Source organism: Oncorhynchus keta, chromosome 9 (genome assembly GCF_023373465.1).
Source record: "Oncorhynchus keta strain PuntledgeMale-10-30-2019 chromosome 9, Oket_V2, whole genome shotgun sequence".
Lineage (NCBI taxonomy): Eukaryota > Metazoa > Chordata > Actinopteri > Salmoniformes > Salmonidae > Oncorhynchus > Oncorhynchus keta.
The window spans coordinates 10,073,517-10,097,731 of NC_068429.1; the positions used below are offsets into that span (position 1 = coordinate 10,073,517).

The following is a 24,215-nucleotide window of genomic DNA, read 5'->3' on the forward strand; positions in this document are numbered from 1 at the left end:
TTTGCAGTGAACATACAAATTGAGTAGTTTTGCTGGCATCCCATTTTACGTTTTTGAAATTGGCCTTGGTTCGGCTCAAAACGTCAAGCGCTGTAAAATGCTGCATTGTGATTAACAAAAGTGCATGAGCTGCCCGATGCTGGGCTGGCGCGTAAAAACATAACAGACACAGCTTCACTCGATTTATCCTTGTGGTTTTGCAAAGTGTAGGCGTGCCTCACTGATCCAACTGACAATGACAGCATCCTCGAATGTCATTCTGAATTCATTTAAAAGGCATGGACATAGATGGACCTCGAAATTGTGGCCTACAGAATGGACGTTGCCCGTGTACAGAAAAAAGGTTGGATTTACGCACATCATTTATGGCAAAACAATGGATAAGTGTAGGTGGGATGCAGACTAGCCAAGATACATCGCTTTATCCAAAAGTGATGTCCACGACCATCATGTTGTCCTCTCCTTCTCAGGAGTCTGGTGACAACACCAGCAGCCCTGTGCGTCTTTACGCAAACTCAGTTTTGGGATTAAATTCGACCTTTCGTCCTAAAGGGAGACTACGAGTGCGCAGAAAGAGAGAGTTCATACCCGAGGAGCAAAAAGATGGCAATTATTGGTTCAAAAGGAAAAGAAACAACGAGGCAGCGAAAATGTCAAGGCAGCGTCGGAGAATGGAAGGGATTATGTTAGAGGGACGAGCAAATGAGCTTCTCAGAGAGAACGAAAAACTAAGAGCGACCCTTTCAGCCGTCCAATATGGCGCCATTGGAGTGGACCGTGGTCTTGATAAACCCGTTGATGAACAACTCTTCTCAACGCATTGTTTTCATCCGGCCTCAACTAGTGTCCCTCGTGCGGCTCCATGGATGCTGCCACCTGATGTGTCATTTGGCACGACGTTAAATGTTTCAAAAGATGTGTCGGACAATACATTTACTCCTGGATTCACCCATAACCCAGATTCCCCCGATAATGGCACCTGTCGAAGAACCCATCTTATTAACTGTTCAGATGTTACTCACCAATTCCATTCTCCGGACAAGGAATGTTTTTCCGGAGCTGGAGTACCCGATTCTTATCCACCTGTGCCAATTTTGAATGACTATCAGTGCTACAGAAATGTTGGTATTGCATGCAATGTTGGACATTATCCTTCTCATATATTTGAATCACCATCCAGATATAGCACCTCTCCAAATGTCGGCATATCATACTCAGTGATTCGGACAAGCGCTCAATACTCCAATGCACGTGCGCACCATGCGCGAGATGCCAACATTGAAGATTTTGCAAATGGAAACACACCTGTGGATCTCGACCGCGCAAATAAAGTAATCTCAACTGACGGTCAGAGTCACGGTACAGAACCGTGCTCTTCGGAAATAACTGAAAGGGGCGCACAAGCCCATGACAGAACAACCACCGAAGCATCTGACGGTGGGACAATGTACCTTTTACCTCACAAATTGAGGTTCAAAGCTAACAAACCTCTAAAAGAACAAACGAATTTGTTGAACAGAGCTTCTACAGATAACGACAATGAAATAAAGAACAGTGGTCAACTGTGCATCTACAATGGGACTAGGCCTATGCGCCATATGGATGAGCAAGAATTGATACAATGGGATTGCGAAAAAGAAAGTAAGCCTAATTCAAGTAGGTCTAACACTCAACCTGAAAAAGATAACTTGCCGCAATATTTTGCCAGCTCTTGCAGTAAACTGTTAGAGTCAAAAGAAGCAACGACGCCAGAAATAATGACAAGTTCACCTGCTACAATCGTCTCAGGTGAAATGATTGAGAATGGACATTTACGGCATCAGTTGGCGTCGCTATGTGCCGAGGTGAAAAACCTAAAGCAAATAATTTTGGCAAAATCGCACAGATTGTTGGAATGAATCCCCATTGACTGTTCTAACCTTATTTTTTTTTGTCAAATTTAGTTGTTGATATTATGCTGCTGTGTTGCCCTTCCAAAATCAGTTTTGGCTTAAAACTATTGAAGCCTATTATAAAATGTAAGTTAACGGTATGTTTTGATTAAAATTCCCTAAATGACAATGGTCCTATTGTATGCCTAGTTCGTTTATTATTCAAACATACGTTGAACAGTAAATTACATGAATATGGACTTTGCCGCCAGGTGATGTCGCACTTTCTTTATAAAGAGCATGAGTCTGTAAGCCCTACCTACACATTAGTACTGCTCATACTAATTCGTTTTTCATCCTTCATCCCATAATTTAGCAATTTGGATAAATGATCTTACTTGTGTTAATAAATTAGTCTAGTCATTGTTGAGGGCAGGTGTAAATAGTCATTGTTGAGGGCAGGTGTAAATAGTCATTGTTGAGGGCAGGTGTAAATAGTCATTGTTGAGGGCAGGTGTAAAATAAATAGGCACGGTTATATTGCTCATGTTCCATTACTCCAAGTCTTTTTCTTGAGTAGCCTAGAAACTAAACTGCACTCGATTCATATAAATTGGCCTAAATTATGGTCATTTAAAAAAATATATATATATATATTATATATATTGTAACCAAAATTATTTAAACGGCCTATAAATATGGCATCAAATATGGCATCATATCTAGTTTTAATCTATTTTAGTCAATAGAGGACACTTGTTTTGCAGGGTCACGTCATTGTTATAAATGTACTATATATGGTGGTGTATGTTAGCTCACTAAAGAGTTGACTTTGGTTACTTTAATGCAAAAATCTTTAACATTCATGTTTTTTTTTCTAGAATCATATTTGTACTCGAAATGTTTCCATCTAATTCAAATATTAAAAATTGCCATCAATCAAAATTCACAATGTTTTAAATTCTTCCATTGATATGAATATCTCCTTGTTACTGTGTTTCCCGAAAAAGATTTGCGACTTCACGAGCATCGGACTTGATATGTCTACTGGAATAAAGAATCATTGGCTCAAAACAGAAAATGCTGGGTTTCAATTGGCTGCGTGGGCTTTCACTCACTGCACGCCGCCAATACACTTCTCCACTGACCTACTAACACAAATTCATTAGGCAGCGGTCACTTCGATTACTGTTCTCCTGGCAACAGGATATTATGCTCGAAGCACGATTGCAGATTTTTGTTTTTTTCTAAGTAGGGTTGGGAATACCCAGTAGGGTCTGTAGAATCTATATATGGGTTTTGTTTCTTGGGGGACTGTGGTCTAAAACACCCAGCATCACTTTCTACTCCACCCATTCCATTGGTCCAATTCCAACACACTGTAGGGCCTATCAATTACATATTGGCTTATAGAGAAATAAAATTTGCTAGTGTTATATATATATTTTTTTTATTACCTCATTTTTTCTTTATAAGCCAATGTATCATTTATAGGCATTACAGTGAATGGAATGGTTGGAGTATATACTGCTGCTGGTATATAGACCTAAGTACCCCCAAAACACCATCTATAGATTCTACAGAGCCTATTGAGTATACCCAACCACACTTTAATTAAAGGCACATAGAATCGTTTTTTCTCTATAAGCCAATATGTAATATATAGGCCCTACAGTGTATTGCATTCGGACCAATGGAATGGGTGGAGTGGAAAGCCCAATATTGTGAACATTGTCTGAACATTGTTTTTTCGATATGGTTGTCTTAAAAAATGTTTATAGAAGCATATGTGTAATTGTTTCCATAAAGTCCTTATTTCATTCGCTTCTAATCACAATAAAAATGTCCATTGATTCAAATCTAATGTCTTAAATGAATTAGTTAACCACATTGCAATGTTTTGAAATGCGGGCTTTTATTTTGAAGAATTCTTCATTAGCATACGTCACCGTTTGTGCTGCTGGCAGAATACTAGTGTCACTCCGAAAGGAAAAGCGAAGCAGACAAGGAACGTTTCTCCAAATGTACTGGATTTTTACCTCCGACAAAACTATTTGTTTTTGTAAATCAGAAACTCAGCCTATACTCTTTTACACGGTATACATCGGAAAACAATACTTTTTTAAAAATCAACCTGATGCTTGAAAAGGTAATTTTTATTTTAGTTAAGCGTTGGAAAGCCAGCCATACTGGTGGAAATTATGTTTACGCAGTCTAGTTGGCCGCCCTAACTATTTAGTCTCTATAGACACAATTTCTAGCTATTGTATTGCACCATATTAATTAATTTAAAAAGTTTACCTGTTATTTTTTTTTAAACGTATTACATTAACTCATAACAAGTGTATTACTGTGTAATTAGCTAGTTGGATAGCTGTGGTATCACGCATGATGTTACGTACGAGGTTCGCCTGCTTGGTTAGCTGTAACCGCTGGAGACTTCACATGTTGCTACAGTAGCGAGCGTGCGGGTTAGTTTGATATTTTGTATAATTTTAGGCTCGATAACTACCAGTAAACAATACGCGCAGACGGAACATGGCACAGTGACCTGGAATTCGATGTGGGTGGATTTGCTGCTGTCTCTCTGCGGATGGAAATAAGTAAAAACAAATGTTTTAAAAAATCTTATATATATATATAATAGCCTAATATGCCCGTGTTGGTAGTTTATCCAAGCACTTCTTTACATCACACCGTTGCAGTTTAAAATGGGCATTAGCCTACATACCCATACAGCAAGCAAAACATGCATGGGACTACCTATGTGTGATGCTTTCCATTGAGGAAATAGGCTTGGATAATGTATTTCAAGTCGACATGTATGTGTTCTTAGTGTTAGATATTTTTTCTTTAAACCAATTTACCAGTCCTGTATAGGATAACATTGCATAACCTCTTCAGCCACATAATTTGCTGGGGAGGGATGGAGTTGATCGCGCTTATTTTATAATCCTGACACAATGAAGTAATCAGGGGCAATGGGACATGACGGTGAACGAGCACCTCATTCTTTCGGGTCCTGTTCTGACTGACAATCAGAACATTCCGTCGCTGTTTAACGATTGAGGAACTTTGCACGCTACACCTATAGACTGTCTAGAGTTGTTGCCCATAGGCTAAAATGACTCACAAATCCGAGCATGGTATCAAAAAAAGAGCGGGGAATCAATATTTGCAGAGTGTATTGTTCAATTTGGTACGCGTTTGGCGACATTGTAAGCAACCGTAGTATAAAACGTTATTGTACCGTTGTTGCCTACACTATTGCCGCGATATTGACTCAAGTTCATTCCAAAAAACAACTCCATTATAAATGTATAAAAAACATCGCAGACTCATTCGCACGTGTTTCGGGCCTTTAGTTAGCATAGTGTCAATTGTGAGAGTCTGACGTCATTGTTCCCTGATTTTGTTTTTATTTTGTTGTTTTTTCTGTCCGACCACGTGTGATGATTATGACTGGACGCATTCCTTTGTTCCTTGTTTTGGGGAGTTATGGGAGCACCGTGTAGGCTTCAATATAGGAACACAATTTAACTACAGTATAGCTGTGTATTTTTTTTTATTCCATTGCTGCTTAATCTGACTATAAGCCTAGGCGGTGGTTACTAAAGGACCACGCCTTTTGTAAAGCCCACGCATTTGGCTCCGAGCTGTTTATCTCATTCGATTTGAACGCACCGCCGAGTTTGACCATTGAAGGTCATTGTCAGGCAGTCTCTCAGCTCTTTTACGACTGGAGCTAAACATCTATGTTTAGGGTAGTGGGTTTACGGCACTAATAGATCTTGCTGTTCAACTGACTTGCCGCAAGAAAATAGCAAATAGCTTTCCCTCCGAGACTGTTTTGAAACGGGCATTGTTTCAGTGTGCATGACTTAATGCTTAGACCTCTGGCGATGACATCATTTGTAGAGCCTGAATGGGGTCGTGCGCGCTCAAAAATCGCATAATTTTCGCAACTCTCCGACCAATGGATTTCGCAGTTGTGTTATCCTAAAATGTCAGATTAGTCTTGTCCTCCATTCGTCCTGGAAAACGTTGTACTTGTTACACGCATCTACTTTGTCTGTAGATACAGATGGACAGTCTAATGTATTTATGATAATGTTTTTACCTAATTCATACATGGTACTTTTAGAAGGAGAAAGAGAGAGAGGGAGAGAAAGAGATCAAGAAAGACTTGCTTTGGCAATGTAAACATGTTTCCCATGCCAATAAACCCATTTGAATTAGAATTTGAGAGGGAGAGAGAGAATGGGACCCAACTAATGGTAATAGTTGATACAACATTGAATCCACTGTAATACATTTTCTCTGGTGAAGAATGAAGATAGGGCATCTGATTGGTCTGTTATAATAGGGAAATAGAGACCTGATTCAGCAAGCATATCCCTCTTGATATGGTGATCTCAAGAGGTTGCAAAGTTTAACCGTTTATGTCCCCTCTTAGGATGAGTAGCATCAATCAATCAAATGTATTTATAAAGCCCTTTTTACATCAGCAGATGTCACAAAGTGCTGTACAGAAACCCAGCCTAAAACCCCAAACACCAAGAAATGCAGATGTAGAAGCACAGTGGCTAAAGAAAAACTCCCTAGAAAGGAGAGGACCTAGGAAGAAACCTAGAGAGGAATCAGGCTCTGAGGGGTGGCCAGTCCTCTTCTGGCTGTGCCAGATGGAGATTATAAACCTAGAGAGGAATCAGGCTCTGAGGGGTGGCCAGTCCTCTTCTGGCTGTGCCAGATGGAGATTATAAGAGTAGATGGCCATTAAGGCAAGATTGTTCTTCAAGATGTTCAAATGTTCATAAATGACCAGCAGGCTCAGAGTTGTAAGATGTGTGGCCAAGGGCCACCCTCAGTGGTGTAACCTGCTCACAGGCACCCTGTCAGTAAACAATACAGAATTAAACAATAAGGCCCGAGGGGGTGTGGTATATTGCCAATATATCACAGCTAAAAGCTTTTCTTACGCATGAGCCTGGATACAGCAATATTGTCCAAACACCACAAGCCCCTGAGATGCCTTATTGCTATTATAAACTGGTTGCCAACATAATTAGAGCAATAAAAATAAATGTTTTTGTCATACCCATGGTATACGGTATCTGATATACCACAGCTGTCAGCCAATCAGCATTCAGGGTTTGAACCATCCAGTTTATAATAAATAATAGTACATACCTATACCTAAACAGTGTATTGGACATCGACTGGTGTAAATCTACTGTTAAGCAGGAGGTGAATGTTAAAGCCATTACATAAGCTTACTATGCAGACATTCCGTCATTTGTTACGAAGCTCAACTGAGCTCAGACATTCATTTTCCTCTGCTGTAAAAGTCGCTTTACATTATGGTGTAATAATACAAGATGTCCAAAGTCTAGATTACAAAATGGGTTTTAAATAATGGCGTGGAGGATATTTCACGTCTCAAAACCGCTGGGGATTTCAGCTACTTTGAGAGTCAGTTTATACTAAACGTTATGAGATTATTATGGCATCACTAACTCCAGATCCAGTTTTTCAAGTTCATCCATCTATAGCTATAAGTTTGAAGACAAAACCATATTATGGTGCCTAGGCTTGCTTAACTAGCCTGGCTACTCCTTTTTGGGTATATATTTTATTTTACCTTTATTTAACCAGGCAAGTCAGTTAAGAACAAATTCTTATTTTCAATGACGGCCTAGGAACAGTGGGTTAACTGCCTGTTCAGGGGCAGAACGACAGATTTGTACCTTGTCGGCTCGGGGGCTTGAACTTGCAACCTTCCGGTTACTAGTCTAGCGCTCTAACCACTAGGCTACCCTGCCGCCCCATATATGATATGTTCTGCACAAAAAAATCCCCATCATAAACTTGAAACACAAAACTTGCCCTTTATTACGCAGTATGTAGAAAAGGTCAGCGTGCATATAATCTTCAAGAATGTGTTTCTTACAGTACTCTATGAGTACTAAGCAACATCTATGTTTACTCAACCGAAGGATTAATGTGATAGTGATGTACACTGTGACTAAACACATGAAATGGAAGCCAAAGACAAATGTGAAAAGCCATCTGATCTTAAACTTTGATATCTAAAACTTCCCCTTTTCTTTTCTCAACAGCTTTGGTGAATTCTAAAGGACCATTCCCCTGTTGGAACTACCATTGTTGGACACAAATGTCATTGGTACCTTTTGGTTTAAGATAACGAGATGTCCAGTCAAAAGGACTAAGGACCTATGAGTTTCTTGAACACAAATATCCCAATCGTTGAAATATGCAGACCATCAAGAGTGAGCCACTGTCAAATGGCTCCTACAGCGGAGAGGACGCCCTGGTTCTGGCTGTGGCCCTTCAAGGGGCCGACAGGGATCTGATGGACGACAAGCTCTCCACCATGCCCTTCAAGGCCAAAGGCACCTCCTGCCGCAGGAAACGGGAGTTCATCCCCGACGAGAAGAAAGACAATCTCTACTGGGAGAGGCGGCGCAAGAACAACGAGGCGGCCAAGCGTTCTCGGGAGAAGCGTCGCCTCAACGACATGGTGCTGGAGAACAAGCTGCTGGCCTTGGGCGAGGAGAACGCTTCCCTCAAAGGAGAGCTGCTGGCCCTGAAACTCAAATTCGGCCTTGTCAGCACTGCGGCCTACACGCAGGAAGTGCAGAAGATCTCTGTGTCAACGGCCGCCCTGTACCACGACTTTGTCTCGCCGGGCGAAGCCCGAGGCTCTTGCATCAGGGACCTAGAGTCCCCTCACCTGGGCAGCAGCTGCATATCGGTCATCAAGCACTCTCCTCACAGCACGCTGTCTGACATGGCTGAAATCTCTGCAGCGACCAAGGGTAGCATGTGCAGGACCCCCGAGATCATCAAGCAAGAGCCAGCCGAGCACGGAAGCTACGTGCGTGAGAGGAGCAGTCCATACGAACTGTACAGGAACTACATTGCCAGCCCTTTCTCCGGGGTTTACTCCCAACCCTCTCCGTTCCTGCCGCTCACCAGGTCTATCAGCAACTCCCCGAGGACCTCGGACGACGGGGCCGTGAGTAAGTCCTCGGACGGCGAGGATGAGCAGCAGGTCCCCAAAGGCCCCATGCCACATGCCGCTGACCCGAAGAGCGTCATCGTATCCCGCCTCAAAGTGCCAGATGCTTGTTCGTCGGCTCTGCCCCACAAACTGCGGCTCAAGAACAGGGCCATTCCAATAAAAGTGGAGGCCATCGACCCCGACTACAACTCTTCTGGAAAGTCCTCCTCTCCCATCGACATGTCGGTCAGAGAAGACTACCAGAGGGGCCAGGGTGCCGTGGCAGACTACATGCAGTCGCCCCTCAGCCCCTTGTCACTCCAAGTGACCAACATCCGGGATTGGACCCACCGGCCAGAGCACTGGCACAAAGACAGCTCAGAGAAGCCACAAAATGGCTACCAGAACAGGCTCTCCCCGGTCCCTGTCTCCAAAAAACTCACTCTGGACCTTGAAGACGGCTCCTACGCCCACTCAGACTCTGAGAACTTGTACTTAAAACGAGGCATAGCTGACCTGTCTGCAGAAGTTTTGTCTCTGAAAAGACTGATAACATCGAGGCAAGGGTCCGTGATAGAATCAACCAAAAGCACCTCTGATCATGAGTCATTATCGAAAGGATGTTACTCAAAATGAGTTCTGTTTGCACAATGCTTTGTTTTCCACTGTATTTACTATTGCACTGTGCAGTTGATATGGTGTATAAATGCAGTACATTTAAAATGAATGGTGTGTTGTGCACTTGCTGTTGTAGTTCGGCGTATCTTCTTCATAACTCCACCTGTAACCCAAAGCCAAATGTCAGGCTGAGGCTACTGTACATGCACATTTTATGTCAACTTTTGAAAGTTTTGTTGTAAATGGTGACTTTTTTGTTGACAATAAATATGTGTAAGCACTGAACCTTGTGCGTGTGTGTCTTTTAGCAGTATTATTTTCAGTTGATCCGTTAAGTATTTCAACAAACAGTTCACGACAAGGATGCAAATAAATCATTGTCTCTGACACTGGTAGGATTAATGCAATACACTCATCAGAAACTGTTCATGTCCATTACGATCTCTGAAGAGTTTAGCAGAGGAAGCAGGGGAAAAAGTACAGGTGAGACATGTATATGAAGGGAGCTCTGCAGATGCCCACTTTTGTGTTCCCAACCCAGACAAGTTAAAGAAACACTACGTGCGTTAAATTGCTTATTGTTTACATACAATTTTTGGATAGAATCTTTGCTGAATGGTTCAAGTCATATACATTTATGATAATTATCAATTTCTTACAGTATATCATGAAACCACACAAAGTATGAGGCCAACAATAGCCTATATGCTTTTTGCTGATAAGTGTGGGGAGGTGTTGCCCTTTCTGTCCAATGAGGTCATTTATGGACAATATTTCTGTCCATTTAAAGGGACCCTTTTTGGCCCAAGAGCACCCCTAAGCAAAACTAGTCTTTTTAACCATGAAAATCAGCTGATTAACATACAACTAACTATACACCCTTACCTTGAAATTAGAACATTACATTTACATATACAGTAAATTAATAATTATGAATAAATTAGTGCCATCTGAAGCCAACAAATATATCCCATTGAGAACTTGTTTTCTCACAGCAACCAGCCTAACTTGCATTATGTCAAAAATAGTTTATTGATTTCGGTCATATGGCCACAACTATAACAAAGTTGGCTCTGTCCCCAGTATCTTGGTCAAATCAAATCACATTTTATTAGTCACATGCGCGGAATACAACAGGTGTAGACCTTACAGGGAAATGCTTACTTACGAGCCCCTAACCAACAACGCAGTACAAATAAGAATAAGAAATAAAAGTAACAAGTAATTAAAGAGCAGCAGTAAAATAACAATAGTGAGACTATATACAGGGTACCAGCACAGAGTCAATGTGCGGGGGCACCGGTTAGTCGAGGTAATTTAGGTCATATGTACATGTAGGTAGAGTTATTAAAGTGACTATGCACAGATGATAACAACAGAGAGTGGCAGTGGTGTAAAAGAGGTGTGTGTGTGGGGGGGGGTCAATGCAAATAGTCTGGGTAGACATTTGATTAGATGTTCAGGAGTCTTGTGGCTTGTGGGTAGAAGCTGTTAAGAAGCCTCTTGGACCTAGACTTGACGCTCCGGTACCGCTTGCCGTGCGGTAGCAGAGAGAACAGTCTATGACTAGGGTGGCTGGAGTCTTTGAAATATTTTGGGCCTTCCTCTGATACCGCCTGGTGTAGAGGTCCTGGATGGCAGGAAGCTTTGCCCCTGTAATGTACTGGGCTGTACGCACTACTCTCTGTAGTGCCTTATGGTTGGGGGCCGAGCAGTTGTCATACCAGGCAGTGATGCAACCATGCTCTCGACGGTGCAGCTGTAGAACCTTTTGTAGATCCGAGGACCCACCTGAGGACCCATGCCAAATATTTTCAGTCTCCTCAATTACATTATAAGATAATGCCTGGGATGTAAGTCTAGACACATAATAATAACAATATCTCATTAAACCTGGGTCAGGAATCCAGCCTCATCACAGCAAAAACTACTATACAATCGGCCTGTCTACATTCCTTCACTGGCTGACTGGGGTACGACTGAAATTATTGGTTTAAAGACTACAGTCTCAGTCATTTAAAAGATTGAAATACCACATAATTTTCATGAATAGCCTACCTTAATGAGATCAATAGAAACTGTCTTTCTTAATCCATTATAACCATAAAACTAAGCCACAGGAGAACAATGGTGTCATGCACAGTCATGTTTGCTAATAGCCAAACTGCTTAATTTAATTGAATGTCATTCCTTGAGCACTGCACACAGGATCAAAGGGCAGTTACCATGTAAAGAGATACAGCACACTGCAGTGTTTACATTTTGTTGGTGGTTTCACTCTTTCATGGACAACCTGAGACCAATGCATCTTGAGTGCAAGCAACAATTCAAGTTGCTTCGTTTTTGTCCCATCTAATGCATGTTTGGGTAAAACATGCGTTTGTGCCATAGCTCAGAATTTCACTGTAGTGTTATTACGGCCTCGACGAAGATACACAGGTCAAAGTGATGGATTTCGATGGCGAGTTTTTTGTTTGTTTAAAAAAGTATGAAGAGAGCATTGTTTTATGGCTGTAACTAGCAGAGGGAATCATATTCTGCGGCTGGTCACGTGGTCAACCTCACGTCACACTCGGTTCAAAGTTGAAAGTCAAAACAACACTGCAGCACGACAGTATGGCGGTTCTTGTGGGTTGCCGAGTACTTCTGCAAGCTATTCGACCCCAAACGGGTACCATCGAAGGAGTGCGCAGATTGCAGGAGCATACGAAGTCTTTGCACAATGTCCTCAACAACAAACTACAGTACATTCGTCCGACAAGCAATGGAGCGACCCGTCATTACAGCTCCGATATTAAGGATGACTTGAGCATTAGATATCTGGACGGAGAAGATTCAGGTAGCTAGCCATTGCCATTAGTGTATAAAACAATCCCAAATCGTGTTGTTGGTGTAAGACGACTTTGTTTCAGGAAGTGTGTTGCCAAATCAAAAAGCTATAACAACTCAACGCGACACGCTTGAGTTGCCTGCAGATAAACCTGCTCTGTTAGCTGCTACGCTATCTATCGCTCAACGTCTTAACTGTCAAAAACAATGTTGCAGTGACTAATCCTTTGAAAGAGAAACATTGTTTCTAAAAAATGTTACAATGTCCTATGCTAATTATCAAACGTTGAAAGAAAACGTATAGAACGAATCCTATATCACGAGTGTAGACTGTAAAATAAATGCTGTGGTGAAACCACTAATCATATCACTTGGTCCAAGCTTCCTGACATCTAGACTCTTTATACCAGGCGGTGTCAGAGGAAGGCCCCCAAAAATGGTCAGACTCCAGTTACCCTAGTCATAGACTGTTCTCTCTGCTACCGCAGGGCAAGCGGTACCGGAGCGCCAAGTCTAGGTCCAAAAGCCTCCTTAACAGCTTCTACCCCCAAGCCATAAGACTGCTGAACAACTTCTACCCCCAAGCCATAAAGCTGAACAACTAATCAAAGGCCACCCGCCTTTGTTTTTACACTGCTGTTACAAGCTGTTTGTTATCTATGCAAAGTCACTTTACAAATTACCTCGATTAACTCTCTATAGCCTCGTTATTGTTATGTCCTTTTCTTGGTACTTTTTAATTTAATTATTTTACCTTAGTTTATTTCTTGAACTGCATTGTTGGTTAAGGGCTTGTAAGTAAGCATTTCACGGTAAGGTGTCTACACCTGTTGTACATGACCTATTGCCTACATAGCGGATTTGAATGACTGACACATAACACTAAAGAAAGCTTAAATTGCCAATATTTTCTTTATTTTAGTATTTTTGGGTGGGGACTATTTTGGTAGAACGATTCCCAACTGATCCAATTGTAAAACTAGATAAATCATCTCCAAAAAAGATTTGTCACATTTTCTCTAGCTATGTCAGAGATAACTATCCAGAAGTCAACTACATAGAAAAACCTTTAACTTTTTCAATGGAAACTACGTACAACATCCATGTTCAAATTGACTGCAAGGTATGTCAGTGTCAATTACTTGACTCTCGCAAGATCTCACCACTTCCCAACCTTGTGACCTTATCCTAATGTCAATATAAAGGATGACGAGTTTGGTATTATCCCTTCAATCCCCAGTCCAGGACTTGCCAGTTAATGTCAAAAGTATTTTGATCAATTCCTCGCCTGCTTATCGAAATATCAGAGAGAGTACTGCTTCCCTGTGACGTTTTTCATGACCCCCCCGCCTTTTTTCTGCTGCTGCTAATCGCTGTTTTCTATGCATAGTCACTTACCCCCTACCTACATGTTGATATTACCTCAATTACTTAACTATCCTGTACCGTGCACATTGACTCGGTACCGTTACCTCCTGTGTATGTATATGTGTGTGTGTATATATATATATATATATATATAATATAATCTTTAACTAGGCAAGTCAGTTAAGAACTAATTCTTATCTACAATGACGGCCTACCGGGAACAGTGAATTAACTTCCTTGTTCAGGGGCAGAGTGACAGATTTTTACCTTGTCAGCTCGGGGATGATTCAACCCAGCAACCTTTCGGTTACTGGCCCAAACCTCTAACCACTAGGCTATAGCCTCATTATTGTTATTTTGAGTTACTTTAAAATAAATAAAAAAACTTGAGTTTATTTTTCTTAAAACTACATTGTTTGTTAAGGGCTTGTAAGTATGCATTTCACTGTAAGGTCCAGGATTTTCCTTGTCGCCTCAATCAAATCAAATGTTATGTCACAGGTGTAGGTCACACCTGTTGTATTCGGCGCATGTGACATAACATTTGGTTTGTTTTGATTGAGGAGGCAAGGAAAATCCTGGAGGATTGTAGAAAAACACTTTTGATGTACTATATTGACTGTACTATATTCAATCATAGTGCTATGGTACTGTACTATATTCAATCATGGTACTATGGGTGTACTATATTCAATCATAGTGCTATGGTACTGTACTATATTCAATCATCGTGCTATGGTACTGTACTATATTCAATCATAGTGCTATGGTACTGTACTATATTCAATCATAGTACTATGGGTGTACTATGGGTGTACTATATTCAATCATAGTACTATGGGTGTACTATATTCAATCATAGTACTATGGTATTGTACTATATTCAATCATAGTGCTATGGTACTGTACTATATTCAATCATAGTACTATGGGTGTACTATATTCAATCATAGTGCTATGGTACTGTACTATATTCAATCATGGTACTATGGGTGTACTATATTCAATCATAGTGCTATGGTACTGTACTATATTCAATCATAGTGCTATGGTACTGTACTATATTCAATCATGGTACTATGGGTGTACTATATTCAATCATAGTGCTATGGTACTGTACTATATTCAATCATAGTGCTATGGTACTGTACTATATTCAATCATAGTGCTATGGTACTGTACTATATTCAATCATAGTGCTATGGTACTGTACTATATTCAATCATAGTGCTATGGTACTGTACTATATTCAATCATAGTGCTATGGTACTGTACTATATTCAATCATAGTACTATGGGTGTACTATATTCAATCATCGTGCTATGGTACTGTACTATATTCAATCATAGTGCTATGGTACTGTACTATATTCAATCATAGTGCTATGGTACTGTACTTTATTCAATCACAGTACTATGGGTGTACTATATTCAATCATAGTGCTATGGTACTGTACTATATTCAATCATAGTGCTATGGTACTGTACTATATTCAATCATAGTGCTATGGGTGTACTATATTCAATCAGTGCTATGGTACTGTACTATATTCAATCATAGTGCTATGGTACTGTACTATATTCAATCATAGTGCTATGGTACTGTACTATATTCAATCATAGTGCTATGGTACTGTACTATATTCAATCATAGTGCTATGGTACTGTACTATATTATAGTATTATGGTACTGTACTCTATTTTATCATCGTACTATGTTACTGTACTATATTATATAGTACTATGGGTGTACTATATTCAATCATAGTGCTATGGTACTGTACTATATTATAGTATTATGGTACTGTACTCTATTTTATCATCATACTATGTTACTGTACTATATTATATAGTACTATGGGTGTACTATATTCAATCATAGTGCTATGGTACTATACTATATTATATCATAGTGATATGGCACTATACTATATCATGCTACTATACTATATCATAGTACTATGGTGCTGTACTATATTATATAGTACTATGGGTGTCTATATTATATTGTAGTACTATGGTACTGTACTATAGTATAGTACTGTACTATATTATAGTATTATGGTACTGTACTCTATTTTATCATCGTACTATGTTACTGTACTATATTATATCATAGTACTATGGTACTGTACTATATTATATAGTACTATGGGTGTACTATATTATATCATAGTACTATGGTACTGTACTATATTATAGTACTATGGTACTGTACTATGTTTTATCATAGTAGTATGGTACTATATAATATCATATATCATGTCTGTTATTCATGGCCCCCCACTCTGTCTGTTATTCATGGCCCCCCACTCTGTCTGTTATTCATGGCCCCCCACTCTGTCTGTTATTCATGGCCCCCACTCTGTCTGTTATTCATGGCCCCCACTCTGTCTGTTATTCAAGGCCCCCACTCTGTCTGTTATTCATGGCCCCCCACTCTGTCTGTTATTCATGGCCCCCACTCTCTGTTATTCATGGCCCCCCACTCTGTCTGTTATTCATGGCCCCCCACTCTGTCTGTTATTCATGACCCCCACTCTCTGATATTCATGCCCCCCCACTCTCTGATATTCATGGCCCCCCACTCTGTCAGTTATTCATAGCCCCCCACTCTTTGATATTCATGGCCCCCACTCTGTCTGTTATTCATGGCCCCCACTCTTTGATATTCATGGCCCCCACTCTTTGATATTCATGGCCCCCCACTCTGTCTGTTATTCATGGCCCCCACTCTGTCTGTTATTCATGGCCCCCACTCTGTCTGTTATTCATGGCCCCCCACTCTGTCTGTTATTCATGGCCCCCACTCTGTCTGTTATTCATGGCCCCCACTCTCTGTTATTCATGCCCCCCACTCTCTGATATTCATGGCCCCCACTCTCTGTTATTCATGGCCCCCCACTCTCTGATATTCATGGCCCCCACTCTGTCTGCTATTCATGCCCCCCCACTCTGTCTGTTATTCATGGCCCCCCACTCTCTGTTATTCATGGCCCCCCACTCTCTGATATTCATGGCCCCTTCTCCGTCTGCTATTCATGGCCCCCCACTCTCTGATATTCATGGCCCCCCACTCTCTGATATTCATGGCCCCCACTCTGTAGTCCTAACGTTTCATCTATCTTTTAGGGATTGTCGTCTTTGGGATCAATCGACCAAAGCAAAAAAATGCCATCAGCAAAAACCTTGTCATTCAGGTATGTATGGAAATCCGTGAGGTAGCCTACACATAGTGTGGCTGTTATTAGCACCCGTTTTGATTGTGTTCTCTGTTAGATGACTGAGGCTGTGGAGAGTGTAAAAAAGAACAGCAAAGTGCGGACGGTCATCATTTGTAGCATGGTGCCTGGAATATTCTGTGCAGGTACACAACAACTTTATATTTTGGGTGACAATAGGGGTCAGACAGTTTGAATTATACCCATGATGCATTTACAGTGTAAGTGATAGTCTTAAAAATAAATACAAAATCTATGGGTATGTTGTTAATTTAAAGGCAGACATTTACGAGTGTACATTTCAAAATATCCTGCATGTATTTTTTTATAACTCACTGGAGTGTGGAATCAGTTACTGCTAGCCATAATCTGTGTACATTTTTGTTGCTTTTATGCTGTCTGTAACTGTAGCGTAGATACTGGCGGAAAAGCTGGGGGGGGGGGCACATTTTCATTCATTTCATGATTCATTGGATGACAATGACATGTTGTTTTCTCTGTACAGGTGCGGACCTTAAAGAGAGGGCCAAAATGCACCAAAGTGAAGTTGGACCCTTTGTGTCCAAGGCAAGGGCACTAATCTCAGAACTTGGTGAGGGAATTGTTGACGACTTATTTCATAGGGCCGGGACGGTACCAGTATCGCAATGTTTTTTTTTCCCAATACAAAAAAAAAAAAAATTTTAAAACACGAAGCAGACCAAACTCTTTGCTACTTTAAACAGACATATGTTTTGTATTATAGAAATTAGATTTCCGCAGGGGCGTGGACATCGACTCCTAGGATAGGATAAGTAATCCTTCTCACCCCCCCTTTAAGATTTAGATCCAGTATTATAAAGTGACTGTTCTACTGGATGTCATAAGGTGAATGCACCAATTTGTAAGTCGCTCTGGATAAGAGCGTCTGCTAAATGACTTAAATGTAATGTAATGTAAATGTTAAGGGGTTAAAAAACCTGCTGTATGTAAAATATTGTGTGCTATAGCTTGGAAAATCAGCTAATGTGACTCTGGATGACAACATAATGATGTTTTTCTTCTTCCAACATTAGGGACGTTTTTCCTAAAGAAGTTAAAATGCGCTTCGGGTTTTGTTTCCTTTCCACGGTACTAACTAGTATCGCGATACTGGTATTGTCGCGGCCCTGTTGTCGCGGCCCTAGTATTTCACACAAATTAGTCTGGACATTATGTCTCAAATTGTTTCATGTTCACAAAGCAGCACATGAATCATTTCATCATCCTCAAATCCATTCGAGTCATTGATGATAATTGCTCATTTCCTGTGGTTATAAATTCATGCCAGGTGGACTGGAATGAGATGACTCATTCCATTCCATTTTTAGAGTCTTGTTATTCACTAGGCCAGGGGTATTCAACTCTTACCCCACGAGGTCCGGAGCCTGCTGGTTTTCTCATCTACTTGATAATTAATTGCACCCACCTGGTGTCCCAGGTCTAAATCAGTCCATGATTAAAAGGGAACAATGTAAAAAAACAGTGGAACTGGCTTGGAGGTCCAGAGTTTAGTTTGAGGGCACCTAGGCTATATGGGATTAACACTGAGCTGCCACACTGCACCTACAGTGCATTCAGAAAGTACACAGTCCCCTTGACTTTCCCCACATTTTCCCCTTCTAAAATTGATTAAATAGTTTTTTTCCCCCTCTTCAACCTACACACTATACCCTTTTAATGACAAAGCAGAAAAAGGCTTTTAAATAACAAAATGGAAATATTACATTTACATAAGTATTCAGACCCTTTACTCAGTACTTTGTTTAAGCACCTTTGGCAGAAATTATAGCCTTGAGTCTTCTTGGATATGATGCTACAAGCTTGGCACACTTCTATTTGGGGAGATTCTCCCATTCTTCTCTGCAGAACCTGATGGTCACTTCCCTGACCAGGGCCCTTCTCCCCCAATTGCTCAGTTTGGCCAGGCAGCCAGCACTAGGAAGAGTCTTGGTGCTTCCAAACTTCTTCCAATAAAGAATGATGGAGGACACTGTGTTCTTGGGGACGATTCAATTGTGCAGAAATTTGTTGTGACACAATCCTGTCTCGGAGCTCTACAGACAATTCCTTCGACCTCATGGCTTGGTTTTTACTCTGACATGCTCTTCCAACTGTGGGACCTTATATAGACCGGTGTGTGCCTTTCCAAATCATGTCCAATCAATTGAATTTACCACAGGTGGGACTCCCAAGTTGTAGAAACATCTCAAGGGTGATCAATGGAAACAGGATGCACCTGAGCTCAATTTCGAGTCTCATAGCAAAGGGTCTAAATACTTATGTAAATAAGGTATTTCTATTTTTTATTTCTTATACCTGTTTTTTCTTTGTCATTATGGGGTATTGTGTGCAGATTTGATGAGGGGAAAAAAGTGTTTTAATCAAGTTTAGAATAAGGCTGTAACGTAACAAAATATGTGAAAAAAGTTAAAGGGTCTGAATACTTTCCCGAATGCGCCATATGTATTTACACATTGGTTTACACAAGGTTCAGTTCTTCAGGGAGAGGTGTTCATATTGCCTGTACACATTTTACTCTGTTGTGATTGAGGGCTAAGGACTCATTGCTAATTCATAGAGTCATTTATACATATTTCATTTTGTTTTTGTTTTATGTTGTGGATGTGTGTGTCTTCAGATAGATGATCGATGACATGTCTTCTTATATTCTTTGTGTCTACTGGAGGAAAAATGCTTTCCATCCATACTCCATTTTGACAAATACCCCCGTTTCTGTGTAGGTAATCTGCCCATGCCAACGATCGCAGCTATCGATGGAGCCGCCCTTGGTGGTGGTCTGGAGATGGCTCTGTCCTGTGACATCAGAATTGCCTGTAAGTAACCCATTGTGCTAAAATGGGTGTGCCGGTGCTTGTATGTAAACAGGTACATATAGGTAGCAGGTAGCCTAGTGGTTAAGGGTTTTGGGCCAGTAACCAAAAGGTCACTGGTTCGAATCCCAGAGCAGACTAGGTGGAAAATCTGTCGATGTGCCCTTGAGCAAGGCACTTAAACCCTAAATTGTTCCTGCAAGTCGCTCTGGATAAGAGAGTCTGCTAAATGACTAATATATAGGGGTGTAGCACAGACATTACAGTACACACAGCTAGAATTTCTCTAGAGCCTCCAAAGATTCATACTAGCAAAACAAAGTGTTGACACAGTGTCTTTGTGCTTGGTCGATTATGAGACATGATAACATTCCTGTTCAACAGAGTTAATGTACATGTTTTTTCAAATACTCTACTGCTCTAGTTGAAAAATGATCACGAGCAAATATAAGAGGGTGTACATGCCCCCACATGCCCTGATGATTGAATAGACTGTACAGAACAGATTTAGTAGAATGTACCTGACCTATATTTTGTTTCCCCACATTGAGAGATTAGACTATGGCAGTTGGTTGATTCATTTACTGATGAAATGAGTATAATTTGATTTGGCGTTATGATATTTGTAAGATGAATGCCTATCTAAAACATCACTGGTTTTGATCAAATTGTTGTTGAACATACACGTTGTTGTCCTCGTCAAGCGTTTACAAGTCCCTTCCATTGAGATGCACACGGCTTCCATTCGCTGGAGCGAATCAACGCTCCATCTTTAAAATGACCAAGGAACAGATGTCAGCGTGTGCAATGTTTTTCCTCAGCCTCAGAATTAAATCTGTTCCTCGTTTCTAGCACGTCACTCCCCTTCCCCGTACGAGAGAGCTGCGATATTCCGTATTTTTTCACACATGTTCTCTGATGAGTTTATTAGCATCTATTTTAAGCATCGGATTGGATGGGGGGGTGTACACAGATGAAAGTGGCTTTAAAGTTGGCATCATAGCACCATAGCACCACATCATAGCACCACAGATTGGATGTGATCATGCATGCCAGACTTGAGTGACTCAAGAGTCCTCTCTGAATGAATCAACTGTCGACTGTCAACTGTCGACAGCCATAGTGGTTGTCATTGTTGTTAGTGAGGGATGAAACTAAAGTATTTTGTGAGGGCCGACTCAGTAGCTGTGTGGTTCTTGGTGCCTGGGTGGGTGCAGAAAACATTTTACAACCTAGAATGTATAAGTCCCTCCTTTATTTACATTAAAGATACCTGCAGCAGTTCTGTGGCCTGTAAGCCAAAGGTAAACACCAAAATAAGGACCAATGGGATGGTAGATATGTTTTTAACCATTGCCGTCTGTTACCGATATGAATATATGGTGCATCCTTACAACAACAAAAAAGGTCACTCACATTTCACACCCTATGTAGGGATGGAGAGCAACTTACACCCTCTCTCTTGTTTCCCTTGTTTTCGCAAACAAACAACTAGACTTAAAGTCTTTCCATATTTCCCTTGTTTTTAAACAACACCTGCAATGGTAAGAAAGCATACACAAACACGCTTCAGCCCAGCTTGAAACTAAAAGGGGAATCGGGTGCTCGACCCAGGGACTCCCCAAAATATTTTTTACCCCAGGACACGTCAACTGGTGAAATAAAGAAAAAAGAGCACTTTGTTTCTGCATTATTCATCCAATATTTATTGGCAGGACATGAACAGGCTTACCTTCCTGCAATGGATTCACTTTATAAGTTACTGACTTCAAAACTGGGTGGTTCGAGCCCTGGATGCTGATTGGCCGACAGCCATGGTATATCAGACCATATACCACGGGTATGACAACATTTATTTTTACTGCTGTAATTATGTTGGTAACCAGTTTATTATGGCAATAAGGCACCTCAGCGTAGCGCCGAAGAACAGCCCTTAGCCGTGGTATATTGGCCATATACCACACCCCCTCAGGCCTTATTGCTTAAGGATAAGTCCCTCTAAATATACATATTCAAGCCAAGACATGTGGGATTTGTTAGTTTGCTCTGAGCGATGCTGGAATTCCCTTTCCATTGAAAGGAAATAGATCAAAGATGTTTGTCTAGAACTGATTGATTCCAGATATTCTAACTCACATTTCCCTTTTTCTGTAGCTAACAATGCAAAGCTCGGCCTGACTGAAACCAAACTCGCCATCATTCCAGGAGCAGGTAAGGTTTCATTTCCTAGAGTGCTGTTGTGCCTTTGTGTGCTAAGACTACAATTCGTGAAATTGACAATCAAACCAAAAATGCTTACCTTTCAAATTTGATCACAAGCGATATGGTGAATATACAACCACCTTCTAAATTACACCCTTTTGTATTTCTAAGAAATGTCAATATCAAGTGCATGTTGTTGTTTGAAATAAATTGCGGCATTTGTCCAGGCGTGACGTGTGGCGACATTCTCTCTCTTGGCTGTTAACACGTCCTACGTCGATGGGCCACATGGCTTTTTTCTTTCCCAGAATCCCTGAGGGTTCTTTATTTAGTATCCCTGGTGTACCAACTCTCAAATGTTGACCAGATATTTTTTTATTTATTTTTTATTTCACCTTTATTTAACCAGGTAGGCAAGTTGAGAACAAGTTCTCATTTACAATTGCGACCTGGCCAAGATAAAGCAAAGCAGTTCGACAGACACAACGACACAGAGTTACACATGGAGTAAAACAAACATACAGTCAATAATACAGTATAAACAAGTCTATATACAATGTGAGCAAATTAGGTGAGAAGGGAGGTAAAGGCAAAAAGGCCATGGTGGCAAAGTAAATACAATATAGCAAGTAAAACACTGGAATGGTAGTTTTGCAATGGAAGAATGTGCAAAGTAGAAATAAAAATAATGGGGTGCAAAGGAGCAAAATAAATAAATAAATTAAATACAGTTGGGAAAGAGGTAGTTGTTTGGGCTAAATTATAGGTGGGCTATGTACAGGTGCAGTAATCTGTAAGATGCTCTGACAGTTGGTGCTTAAAGCTAGTGAGGGAGATAAGTGTTTCCAGTTTCAGAGATTTTTGTAGTTCGTTCCAGTCATTGGCAGCAGAGAACTGGAAGGAGAGGCGGCCAAAGAAAGAATTAGTTTTGGGGGTGACTAGAGAGATATACCTACTGGAGCGTGTGCTACAGGTGGGAGATGCTATGGTGACCAGCGAGCTGAGATAAGGGGGGACTTTACCTAGCAGGGTCTTGTAGATGACATGGAGCCAGTGGGTTTGGCGACGAGTATGAAGCGAGGGCCAGCCGACGAGAGCGTACAGGTCGCAATGGTGGGTAGTATATGGGGCTTTGGTGACAAAACGGATTGCACTGTGATAGACTGCATCCAATTTGTTGAGTAGGGTATTGGAGGCTATTTTGTAAATGACATCGCCAAAGTCGAGGATTGGTAGGATGGTCAGTTTTACAAGGGTATGTTTGGCAGCATGAGTGAAGGATGCTTTGTTGCGAAATAGGAAGCCAATTCTAGATTTAACTTTGGATTGGAGATGTTTGATATGGGTCTGGAAGGAGAGTTTACAGTCTAACCAGACACCTAAGTATTTGTAGTTGTCCACGTATTCTAAGTCAGAGCCGTCCAGAGTAGTGATGTTGGACAGGCGGGTAGGTGCAGCTAGCGATCGGTTGAAGAGCATGCATTTAGTTTTACTTGTATTTAAGAGCAATTGGAGGCCACGGAAGGAGAGTTGTATGGCATTGAAGCTTGCCTGGAGGGTTGTTAACACAGTGTCCAAAGAAGGGCCGTAAGTATACAGAATGGTGTCGTCTGCGTAGAGGTGGATCAGGGACTCACCAGCAGCAAGAGCGACCTCATTGATGTATACAGAGAAGAGAGTCGGTCCAAGAATTGAACCCTGTGGCACCCCCATAGAGACTGCCAGAGGTCCGGACAGCAGACCCTCCGATTTGACACACTGAACTCTATCAGAGAAGTAGTTGGTGAACCAGGCGAGGCAATCATTTGAGAAACCAAGGCTGTCGAGTTTGCCGATGAGGATGTGGTAGTTGACAGAGTCGAAAGCCTTGGCCAGATCAATGAATACGGCTGCACAGTAATGTTTCTTATCGATGGCGGTTAAGATATCGTTTAGGACCTTGAGCGTGGCTGAGGTGCACCCATGACCAGCTCTGAAACCAGATTGCATAGCAGAGAAGGTATGGTGAGATTCGAAATGGTCGGTAATCTGTTTGTTGACTTGGCTTTCAAGACCTTAGAAAGGCATGGTAGGATAGATATAGGTCTGTAGCAGTTTGGGTCAAGAGTGTCCCCCCCTTTGAAGAGGGGGATGACCGCAGCTGCTTTCCAATCTTTGGGAATCTCAGATGACACGAAAGAGAGGTTGAACAGGCTAGTAATAGGGGTGGCAACAATTTCGGCAGATAATT

General features: G+C 41.2%; 2 protein-coding genes across 3 annotated transcripts in view; both read left to right on the plus strand.

Moving 5' to 3' along the window:
- Positions 1-3,852: 3,852 nt before the first annotated feature.
- nfil3 (nuclear factor, interleukin 3 regulated) lies at positions 3,853-9,798 on the plus strand. 2 transcript variants are annotated; one of them, XM_035775400.1, is made up of 2 exons: positions 3,853-4,020; positions 7,991-9,798. In XM_035775400.1, the coding sequence occupies exon 2, from the start codon at positions 8,146-8,148 to the stop codon at positions 9,529-9,531; it is 1,386 nt and encodes a 461-aa protein (XP_035631293.1). In that variant the 5' UTR covers positions 3,853-4,020; positions 7,991-8,145; the 3' UTR covers positions 9,532-9,798. The 2 variants fall into 2 exon arrangements, with proteins under 2 accessions (XP_035631293.1, XP_035631294.1); XM_035775401.2 differs by lacking the exon at positions 3,853-4,020 and adding an exon at positions 4,126-4,474.
- Positions 9,799-12,083: 2,285 nt separating this feature from the next.
- auh (AU RNA binding protein/enoyl-CoA hydratase) overlaps positions 12,084-24,215 on the plus strand; it is a 61,374-nt gene continuing 49,242 nt past the window's right edge. Inside the window, exons 1-6 of the mRNA XM_052525105.1 lie at positions 12,084-12,352; positions 16,843-16,910; positions 16,990-17,077; positions 17,437-17,523; positions 19,694-19,786; positions 21,938-21,994. Of these exons, the coding sequence (XP_052381065.1) occupies positions 12,130-12,352; positions 16,843-16,910; positions 16,990-17,077; positions 17,437-17,523; positions 19,694-19,786; positions 21,938-21,994 (616 nt within the window). The 5' untranslated portion in view covers positions 12,084-12,129. The remainder of the gene's footprint in view (positions 12,353-16,842; positions 16,911-16,989; positions 17,078-17,436; positions 17,524-19,693; positions 19,787-21,937; positions 21,995-24,215) is intronic.